This window comes from Triticum aestivum, chromosome 5B (genome assembly GCF_018294505.1).
Source record: "Triticum aestivum cultivar Chinese Spring chromosome 5B, IWGSC CS RefSeq v2.1, whole genome shotgun sequence".
Lineage (NCBI taxonomy): Eukaryota > Viridiplantae > Streptophyta > Magnoliopsida > Poales > Poaceae > Triticum > Triticum aestivum.
This window is the reverse complement of record NC_057807.1, coordinates 269,433,369-269,444,976: the sequence shown is the minus strand read 5'-3', so window position 1 is coordinate 269,444,976 and position 11,608 is coordinate 269,433,369. Positions and strand designations below refer to the sequence as shown.

At 44.3% G+C, this 11,608-nt stretch overlaps 1 protein-coding gene across 1 annotated transcript; it reads right to left on the bottom strand.

Moving 5' to 3' along the window:
- Window positions 1-1,191: 1,191 nt before the first annotated feature.
- Window positions 1,192-4,599, bottom strand: LOC123111313 (probable inactive serine/threonine-protein kinase bub1). The gene is made up of 7 exons (XM_044532079.1): window positions 4,376-4,599; window positions 4,146-4,290; window positions 3,716-3,873; window positions 3,512-3,596; window positions 3,383-3,437; window positions 1,966-3,295; window positions 1,192-1,609 (listed from the first exon to the last, which is right to left on the bottom strand). Exons 1-6 carry the CDS (start codon window positions 4,498-4,500, stop codon window positions 2,001-2,003), a joined length of 1,863 nt encoding a protein of 620 aa, XP_044388014.1. The 5' UTR covers window positions 4,501-4,599; the 3' UTR covers window positions 1,192-1,609; window positions 1,966-2,000.
- Between the last annotated feature and the right edge of the window lie 7,009 nt (window positions 4,600-11,608).

Sequence of the window (11,608 nt, the reverse complement as noted above, 5' to 3'; positions counted from 1 at the left end):
CACGAAGGCACAGACTCGAGCGCAGCATACCTTTTTCCTCTCCAAACTCAGTGTTGTTGATCCACCATGAGTTTGAGGGGGGATGTTAGATGTGTATAGTTCCTTTTCGGTATATCCCCGTTGTATAAGGGATTTTCTGCACTTTGACACACATGTATATGTAATGGCCTTTGGCCCTCAGGAAATAGTAGTTGCTCATTATCCAACAAGTTTCTCCTCCCATCCTTTAATTTTTTTAACCATCGTGTTTCTTATTGTGAAAAATGAAGTTCGACAACGCCAAGCATTGGTTTACATGCAGCCTAGTGTTCATAAACCAAAAATCTGGACCACCATATTCGTTTGTGCGTACGTTCCTGAAACTTAATCTAACTATCTGTAAGCTACCATGATTTTTCTCTAGCATATAAAGCGAAAATCTTAATCACGATATTCACGGGTTTTTTTTTCACTGGACCCTGTCGAATTCCTGTAAAATTCATGCAAACTTGGGAACCCTGCATGTGTATGTACAGTGGAGATTTATAGCCAGGACATGTACGCTTTCGTGACCCAGGAAGCCATGCATGGATTAGACTAGTAGTAGTATTCGTACTGCCTACCTATCGTTCCTTTCCCTTTTTTCTTTGTATCTCTAGAGATTAAGCTCTGTTGTTGATGGATGCATCTTTGTGACAACTGAATCTAAATATACTGCATATGTAAGTGAGTACCAGATGGAGGTGTGGTGGCCTACTCACTCAGCACAGAAGCGACAAGACCGCAGCACCTGCAGCAATCACCATAGATTCACTCACGAAAGAGTGGTCATCTGGCAACACCGGGCAGCCATGAATCTGAGCCAATCCAAAACGTCAACAAACCAGTTAGGACTGGTTCATCATATGCCGTCAGCTTCTTCTTGGTGCACCTGTTTAGGTCTGTAGAGGCGTCACTCTTATTTGGATAGGGATTAACAATGCTAGTGCACCAGCGATTAATCTATGTTTCATTACCTATCTAAATATGCCAAAATAAATAAATTCTTACTGTAGGCTTTGATCCTTGATGCTAGTGCACTAGTTGTTTCACGTCAGTCTCCCCAATTGAAACCTGCAACATGTTGTCAACAAACAGCACAAAAATGGAAAGTAAAACCTTAATGGCCATAAATAAGTGTACTCGCAAAAACAAATGTAAGAGTGTAGGCACTGTTTGGAACTGTATTTTTTATTCTGTAAAATTCCTTCAGTACAAGCAGCAAAAACACAAGCAAAGCGGGGACAGAGTTTGATAATGGACTGGCAGTGCCTTCCAACAAAGAGAAAGTCATTGTAATGGGCAGCATCACCAATGCTAACCAAGGATCTAATGAACAAAATACAGTGGGGAGAACAAAATGTTCTGTGACCTCAAATCCTGAGGGAACAATTTAACTTATACCAGCATTCATATGGTACAAAACTCAAGGGCCTGGTGCTAAACAAAGATTTGGAAGCTCATTTTGTGGAAAATATCCTGGAAAATTATGACATCAGCGAGAACACCACAGGCATGGTACATTCCCGGTTTCTGCACCCTGGATCACCAGAGGGGTGATCTTGTAACATTTTCTGTGCATCTTCTGCACCTGCGTCAAGAGAAGCATTTTTCAGGTAAGAGCAAAAACATCACGATATCAAGGCGATATGAATAACCAAGCTAGTCACCATTTTGCTCGTCCTAATTTTATCAAGGAAAACGCACATTCAAACATAAGAACGATAAACGCGAATGATCAGTTTTTGAAATATTCACCAGTCGCCAACTATGCACCAAAGAGTTCAACTGAATCCCAAGCTATTATATCACCAAATGGTAGTACATATATTCCATATTGATTGCATTTTTTCATTTTTAGACGAAATATGCAGCACATTTCACATCTTGAATGCAGAATACAAGGAGTCTCAAGAAAAGAGTGACAAGGTGCAGGACAAACAGTACCTGTTGAATAATTAAATTCCCTCTAAGCAAGTGCCTTAGAAGTCAAGTGACATTCCAAACATTTCATTGATCTCCGACATGACGTTGCGGGTAGTGATAGTGGGCTCAAATAGACCACTCTCAGATCCAAATGTACAGGAATTGCTTGATTTGTCTTTAGCAGCAGGGTCCTTGCTAATGTCATCATCAGCTAATATGGAGAAACCAGAAACAGGAGCTGCTTTTCTCTCTGATACTGCATTCGTTTTCCTGTTTGGTTTTTTACCATCCTGGAAGTTCAGTGGTTTTCCAAACATGTTGTTTATATCAGACATAGCCTCCTTCAAATTGATGGTTGGATCAACTAACCCATGGTGGCATGCATTTTCCACTTTAGGCTCATCAACAACAGCAGATCCCACAAACCTACGAATGATTGTGTCTTCTCGAAGTCCAAAATTTAAAGGAATCTCACCTTCGCCATGTCTTGTTTCTTTATCAGCTTGTTCTGCATGGAGCATAGTAAGCTTATTATGAGGATGCATACTTCTGGAATTTATCCTAACACCATCATCGTTGTTCGCACATTGTTCATCTTCATCATCCGCCAATATTGCAAACCCTCCCACAAATAGCTTTTGGAAGTCACCCATGCCCTGCTGCCTTGCTGAATCATGTAATGGTCGAGGACACCTAGTGTTCTTGTGACACATGACATTTTGATCATTGCCCTTAGGCTCATTTTCATCAACAAAGAATTCAAACCCACTTGTTTGTTGATTGTTTTCCTTGTTACTTTTCCTGTTTTGGCCCACATTTTGGTTGGTAGCATTAGGACAATCTTCATCAACAAATATTTCAAATGCACTTGTTTGTTGACTGAACTTTGGATGGACTGACATTGTGTTCTTGCCATGGAGAGTGTTTGAATCACTACTGTTAAGTTGTTCTTCATCAACAAAGATATGAAGTGCACTTGCCTGCTGATTAAACTTTGGTTGATCACGCTTCAAGCGTTTCTTGAGCATTGTCTCGGGTTCCACTGGCTCTAGAAACATGCTATTGATGTCATCCATAGCCTCCTTCAAGTTTATAGTTGGTTCAACGAGGCCATGATGACAAGCATCTTCAGTTTCTGACTTTCCAACCAATGCAGAGCCAACAAATCGTACAACTGCAGTATCATCACTATTACAACGAGACAAATTCTTGTTATCTCCTGAGGTGCCTCTGGATGGTACACCATCTTTAGCATGACCTAATGGAGGATAACGGCACAATGAAGAATTTGAACTACTTCCCAATTTTTGCACTGGATTGGACTTAAGTTCTGTATAATTTCTGCTTTGACCTGCAGCATATTCCCAATGACATGTAAGTTCCACTAGAAACTGATTTAGATAGCCCGGGTAAAGTTTTTTTTTCTTTCTAAACGTACCATCAACTTGGTTTGCACATTTAGGAAGTGGTTTAACTCTGTTAGGCATTCCTTCCTGCAGATGAAATGCATATAATAAGAAAGGATTGCATACACACAATATTTGCCAAGGTGAAGTGAGAGCCATACTTTATCTTTCCTCTTCTGGTATAACTCCATGCGATAGATAAACTGATCATGTGATTTGTGTAACTCCTCGATAGGCTCTGCAAGGCTATTGAACACTTATATTAAGTACTCAGGTTTACATAATCAGATTTATATTCAGACAATAATAACAAAGTGTAGAAGCAAACGACAGCATCCTCTACAACGTGGCGGGTAAGAGATTACTTCTGGATTCCCACGCGGTACATCTGCTCTGCGTCCTGAAACCTCCTACGCTTCTCATAATATATCGCGTAAGCCATATAAAACGCAGCTCTCTTGAGGCCTATTCTGTTCGTCTCCAACTTCTTCAGCAATGGCTTTGCGTCCTTCACATAGTCCATCTACACCATCAACACCATGCAATCACAATATGACCTCGCAACAATCCAAGAGAATATTCCTATCTCAAAGAGAACGCGAGCGAAAGGGAGCTCAATAACTGTGGTGTTTCACCGAGAACATTCAGTAGGAGGCAACTCCTAACATGGCAAATTAGCAAACAGATAGTCTGCCGTTAAATATACCAATCAATCTCAACATCTCTCAGTACATCCCCAACGAAATGAAATCCTCACGTAGTCAGCCGGTACTACGGTAACAGCAGGTGGCTCACCATCTGGATCCAGACGCGGAGGTACCGTGGGTCGTCGCGGTACCGGGGCTCGTCCTGGAACTCTTCGGCGCACTTCTGGAGGAACCTCGGTAGCTTCTCCCGCAGCGTCGCCGGAGGTAGCGCCCCCTCCAGCCTCCGGATCCCCCTGTAAAACGGAATCGATTCGATCAGAGAGGAGGAAGGGAGGGGCGCAGTGCGGGTAGGCGCGGAGATTGGGAGCAGGGCCGTACCGGAGCCATGGGCGGAGGGGGTCGGAACCGGAGTAACAGCGGATGTCGCCAACCACCGATGAGAGGAGCTCCTTCTCCTTCTCCTTGTCGATGTGGCCGTGCTGGTGGTCGGCGGCGGCGGCCATGGGTGTATTGGTAGGGTCGGTGGCCCGCCGCCGGGACGAGAAGCAACCGAGCAAGCGGCGGCTTGCGGGATTTGAAATCAGGGCTGCAATTTTGTTAATTTCAGCCGCATATACTGACATGTGGGTCACTCTGTACACAACCATACCAAAAATAAACCAAACTGAACCAATTTTACGGCTTTTATAGTTTCTGGTTTTGATATGGTACGGACTATTCGTATCATTTTGAATTTTGTTTTTATGATATATATACCGGAAAACCGAATGGTTAACCGAATAAACCAGAGTAAAAAATTTATTTATATTTCTTGAGGCGAACAACCATACAAGTTATCATTTTTCTTGTACATAAGTCAAATTCACTACCAAGCACGTACATTTTTCTCGTAACATAGTCATTTTTCTCTTTAAAAAATGCTAAGCACATCCATAACCATCAACGGATAAATGCATTCATGCATATATACTTGTATATATAGTTATATACAATTTGTGTAAAATAGTATGTGTTTTGAGTCATAAATTTGTAAATTGTTATTAGGTCATTTTCAAATTCGCGTCAACTTTGGTTATTATGGTATATACCGAAATCATACTAAAATAATTTGGTATATACTGAAACCGGACCGTATTTTAATTTCATACCGTATTTATCAAAGTATTAATACTATACAAACCAAAAAACCGTGTAAACCGAACCATGTAAACCGAATAAACCAAACGCACAGAGTGACATGTGGGCCCACCTGTCATATATATTATATGGCCCGCCTGGCAGCCTTGGTTGCCCAACGGTCTGGTCCGAGATTTTTCCTTTTTTTCCTTCTAGAGTATCTACAAATCTAGCCAAATGTCTTACCGAAAAGGCAACCCCCATACCCAGTCCATACGGGGGTGGATATGGAGACGCCCGGAAGCGCCCGAACACGAGTGCCACATAGGATTGATCACAAAGGCCCCCCAATTCGTTTGAAGACGCCCCCCCCCCCCCTCCTTGCCCGATATGCCATGTTCCCCTTCTCTTTTCTTCCTTGTCCACACAACCGCCATCATTACTCCACCACATCGTTGTTTGCCGTTGTCCCCAACCCACAACTTCGCAATTGGAGGCGCGAACCCACAATGCCGCTGTATGCCGCCACCGGACAAGGTCACTGCCAATGAACATCGCTCTGATACGTCCAACTCCTCGGGATATACACCCCGCGGTCTATGTGTTTGATGAAATGTCCGAGCAGTTTTTTGATTCTTTGGTCCTTTGTAGGTCACCGATGGGCTCCTCCTGGAATGATGGCTATGGAAACACAGACCTTGAGGAATTCATATTCAACGAGTTCATCGATTCTTCGGATTCGGGCGACGAAGATGCTGAAATGATGATGATGAGCATCCAAGAGAAGATGGAGAAGGCAGAGGAGCACGTACAAAACTTCAAGGGTTCCATAAAGGGTCGGATAGTTATTCCCTGGGATAGGATTGCCGGCGCACGGCTTCTGTACACGGACTACTTCACAATGGAGCCAACATACCATGAAGGTTTCTTTTGACGTCGCTTCTGGATGAGTCGAGAATTGTTCTTGCGCGTCATGACTATCGTGGGGAAGGTTGATGACAACTTCAACCTAAGGAAGGATTGTTGCGGACAACTTTCTTTCTCCCCTCTATGGAAATGCAAGGCTGCTCTCGGGGTGCTTGCTTATGGTAAGCTCGCATATGCCATTGATACTGAGGTCCGGATGGGAGAGACCATAGTCTTGAGCACCACGATGCACTTTTGCACGCACTATGGTGAAGGTGTTTGGAGCAGAGTACCTCAGAGAGCCAACTATGGAGGACACTAAAAATTGTTGGCAGTTGGAGCAGCAAGAGGATTCCCAGATATGCTCGCTTCAGTTCATTGCATGCATTAACAATGGAAGAATTTACCAAAAGGTTTGTGTGGGCAGTACCAAGGTCGCGTCAAAGAATCCACCATCATACTTGAAGCAGTGACATCAAAGGACTTGTGGATGTTGCATGCTTTCTTTGGCATGCCTGGTTCTAACAACAACATTAATGTGCTCAGACGACCTCCTTTGTTCAAGAGACTTTGTGATGGGGAAGCTCCGTTGTTCAACTACACCGTCAATGAACACAATAAAACATGGGGTAGTACCTTGCCTATGGTACCTACCCTCAACAGGTGGCCTTCATGAAGAATATATTGGATCCTCATGCTAACAAGCATTGTCTCTTTGCACAAGCGCAAGAAGGTGCTAGGAAGGATGTGGAGAGGGCATTCTACTCCAAGCTCATTAGGGTATAGTTCATGGAGTTGCAATGATGTGGGAATCGGAGACACTTTGATAACTCATGACATGTTGCATAATCTTGCACAACATGATTATCTAGAATGAGGATGAAGAGGCGGCACACACACATGATTTTGAGAAGCCCGATGTTCATGTCCACCTCCCGAAACAAGAGGCGGAGCATATTGCCAACCTTTTGGAGATCCATCGACACTGCGAGATCAACACATGCATATGCAACTTCCCAATGATCTTGTTAAGCATATGTGGACTGATACGTCTCCAATGTATCTATAATTTCTGATTGTTTCATGCTATTATATTATCAATATTAGATACTTTTTATGCAATTTTATATTATTTTTGGGGACTAACCTATTAACTCAGTGCCTAGTGCTGGTTGTTGTTTTCTGCTTGTTTTTGGTTTTGCAGAAAATCTATACCAAACGCAGTCCAAACATGACGAAACTTTTTGATGATTTTTTTTGGACATAAGAGACCCTGGAAGCTTCGGGGGAGGACCAGAAGACCTACGAGGAGACGACATGGCAGTAGGGCGCGCCCTGGGGAGGTAGGCGCGTCCTGATGCCTTACGGGCCCCTCGTGGCCCCAAGCACTATAAGTTCCCAAATATTGGAAAACCTCCAGAGAGCCAACAAAACAACTTTTCCGGCACTGCAAGCTTTTGTTCTTTTGCGATCCCATCTGAAAGCCTTTTCTGGTATCCTATTGGAGGGGGAATTGATCATAGAGGGCCTCTACATTAACCTTGTTGCGCCTTTGATGATGTGTGAGTAGTTTACCACAGACCTACGGGTCCATAGTGATTATCTCTCTCTCTCCCTCTCTCTTCAATACAATGTTCTCCTCAGAGTTCTATTCGATGTAATCTTCTTTTTGTGGTGGGCCTATTGGGATCTAATGAATTGTGGGTTTATGACCAGATTACTCATTGAAAGTAATTGAGTCTTTTCTGAACTTTCTTATGTGTGATTGTTATAGCTATGTAATGCTTTCCGATCTATGGGTTTTCTTTAGCCAAGTTGATTTATGGATCTTCAGCGAAAGTGGTGCATAGTAGTAGGTTCAATCTTGCGGTGTCCTCACCCAGTGACACTAGGGGTAGCGAGGCACACATTTGTATTATTGTTACTAAGGGTAAAACGACGAGGTTTGATCATATTGCTTGGTTTTATTCTGTCTACATTATGTCATCATACTTCATGCATTACTCTGTTTGTTATGAACTTAATACGTAGAGATGCAAGCATAGAAGCGCTCTAGAGGTGGAGTAATAGTAGTAGATGCGGGCAGGAGTCGGTCTACTTGTCACGGACGTAATGCCTATATACATGATCATGCCACGAATAACGTGATAACTATGCGCTTTTCTATCAATTGCTCAACAGTAATTTGTTTACCCACCACATGCTATCTTTATGAGAGAGATGCCTATAGTGATAAAACTATGGCCCCCGGGTCTATTTTAATAATATTACAAAAACCAAAAATATCTTGCTGTAGTTTTATTTCTTTTATTTTACTTTGAAATTTATCTATTACCTATTACCAGATTTGATCCTTACAATGAACAAGTACAAGGGGATTGACAACCATCTTGCCCGCATTAGGTGCAAGTATTTGCTCTTGTGTGTGTAGGTACTGTTGACGGGTGTTTGTGTGGTTCTGCTATTGGTTCGATAATCTTGGTTCTGTACTGAGGGAAATACTATCCGCTACTATATTGCTCCACCCTTCCTCTTCAGGGAAAATCCCAACGCAACTCACAAGTAGCATAGATCCACTCTAGAAATCATTGAACGTTGATTTTTTTGCTTTAAATTATGTACTATGAACAATTTTTATGTTCGGACTATGTTTGAATTGTGTGTTCTTAAGTATGAATAATTTATATTTGTGTGCGCTACTCATTGTTTGGCTGTGATGATCAACATGCATGTGTTTGCATGCATTTGATGTTTCAAAAGTAGGGGTTGGGGTTGCAAATGAGATCATTTGAGTGTCGACTGGGTGCGCCCGGGCGCGTCCATGGACGTATAGAATCCTGGATTTGGCAACTCCGATTGTAGATGCTCTTAAATCTCTTTCCTTGGAGTTCATAAAAAAAGAAACTTTTTCTTGAATTGGAATGCCTTGTTCGTCTTGAAAAAAAGAAGTTTTGGAACATCTCGTTTTTGTTTGGCTTGTGCTCCACAAAATTGGTATTGGGTAACACATTAGAAAAAAATTGACTTACGTACAAGCCCAGGACCACTGTGAAAATGCATACAAGGTTAGATCTCATTGTCACGAACTCGGAGTTGCAGCGAAAAGAGAGCTGTTGAAGATCGTTGGCGCAGATTCCCACAACTAGGATTTACAACCTCTCAACTGCGAGATTTTCCCCCTCGAACAAAGATCAAAAGCACGATCTCTCTACTGGGTTACACACATGGGGTGTCATCGACCCGACAGCGCTTTGCTGTCTAGAACTAATCGTTGTAGGAGACTAGGGAGGGGTGGCTAGCCTTGAGGCAAAACAAAACTATTTCATGACGAATCAACACACACACACACACAGAGAGAGAGAGAGATAAAGAGAGATGGTGGATCACTGCATGCTGAATGGGATGCCCAAATAGTGTGTGTTGAATGACTATCCTCCTCTATTTTTTAATGGAGAAGGGAAGGGGTGCACTGGAAGGAGGCAGCCCCTAAGACCCCAACCAATGGTTGCTCGAGAAGGGGGGCCTCCTCTCAAAAAATTGCCATATGCCAAAGGGGGGCTACCCCCATTGGCTCCACATGCAGGGGGGGCTTCTTCCAAAGGCCCCCCTCCATGGTCGCCACTTGGAAGGGGGGATGCCCCCAAAGGCCCTCCCCTCCATGGCCACCAGTTGCAAAGGGATGGCTGGCCCCAAAGGGCACCCCCTGAGGGTGTCCCGGATGGGCGTCTTTCATCACGTCATCTCTCGGCTTGGTGGGCCGGGCCAAGGACCCTCATATTGGTTCATTAGTGGGCCACATCAGGGTGGCCCATATTGTATAAAAGGAAGATTCCTAAAGACTTGTTGTATACTCCAAGATGATTAGAAGTCATCTACAACTCGTCCTCTTTGTACGTAGCCGACTTAGATGTAACCCTAGCCCCCCCCCCCCGGTACCTATATAAATCGAGGGGTAGGTGTTATTGGCGTTTGTTAATGGGTGGCCCGTGTGAGCCAACTTTGCTTCTTGCGAGCCTAGGGCATGTGAACGCCACGCTGACCGTCAAGTTAACCATGTGCTCTCGGTGTGCAGTTCATGCGTGTCAAGCTATCGCCGAGGATTTTGGTATAAGTTGAATGGTAAGTTTGTGCTTGGTACATTGCTTGATGTCATTTCATGGATTGCTAGCTCGACCGTCTCCTATCGCTAGGAGGGATGCAAACACTCGACCAAGCTTGTTCCTGGTGGGCTAGTGGCATCACGTTTGTTGGGAAGGTCGGTGAATTCTTTGAGCGCTACCCAAACTCTAGCCCTTGCGGCTGGCCAGATGTCGTTTTTATGATGTTTGCGCGGCCTTGTACCGCCCCGTCTGGCCGGCTCGAGTGTTGTGTTGTGTGTGCCTAGTGTTATGCCAAAAGCGCGCCCAATGCCTTATGGGCAACATTTTTTTTTCTAGTTTAGCTGCTCGAGCTAGTGCCGTGCGGTGGTCCAAAGCCATGTATGTTGCATCACATTGTATGTCATAGTAGATAGGTTCTGTCGTGCACCACCGTCGACACGAGCCGATTGTATTTCATCATCTACCGCGTTAGAGATGGGCATAGGTTCCAGTGGCGCAACGTGCTGTGATAGTTCACGAGCCAACACATGCACGGGCCTATCATTGGGTTTGAAAGGGAATGTTATCATGCAGGGATGTATCAGCTTAGGCCAGTCGGGTGATCCTGCCGGGACACATGTTCTTCACTGTCCGCGGTCCAAACCAGATACCCACAACAAGGTGCATATGCAAAATAGAGGCCCTGCCTCGTGCCGGGTTGGTCCGGTGGCGCCAGCCTAAGGATGTCGCGCCTGCATGTCCTGGCTTGTGCACAAGTCCGACCCGTTAGAGGGCCCTCCATGCCTTCCTAGCTTATGCCCTGGGCCCATACGTCGATTGAGTTTGGCCTTAGGAGCATACACACGCGGTTCGGGCTGTCTACCCGTGAAAGAGATAAGTAGCTCGCAGATGTCCATCGCATGGAGGGAGTGCGTTTAATGTAGGCGAACAAGATGTATGAATCTGCGCTAATTGGCACAGAGACCAACTGCATCCTAGAAGTTGAGAACTATTTGAGAACTAAAACACGATTGAGTGTGAGGATTTGATACTTACAACCATATATTTGCGCTAGGGATCATCATGATATTAACACACATTAAGATGTTCTTGTGACGCGATGAAGTAGGGGATGTGTACAACTTACGTCTTGAGGCCCTTACTATCTCGCGGGGTCACCTCCCATTGCGCAATGACCATTGCCCATGAATTTTTCCCAATTGTCTACAACTGTGCAAACACCAACTACAACCAAAAGTTAAGCAAGTCATGGGCGACACGTATAACACATGCTCATGATGTATGCCCGGGCAGGTCAGCATGCTGCATGCCCCGAAAGGTCGGTTTGATGCATGCCCCGACGCTAAGTGACACTTTTACCCATGATTTACCTGCCCAGACCCTTGCAGTCGCATGCCTTGTTCGGCTGGCGCCTATGGGACACTTTGCCGGGTTGTACATAGGAGTAAACAACAACATATGTCAATAGGGAAACAACACACAATGGACT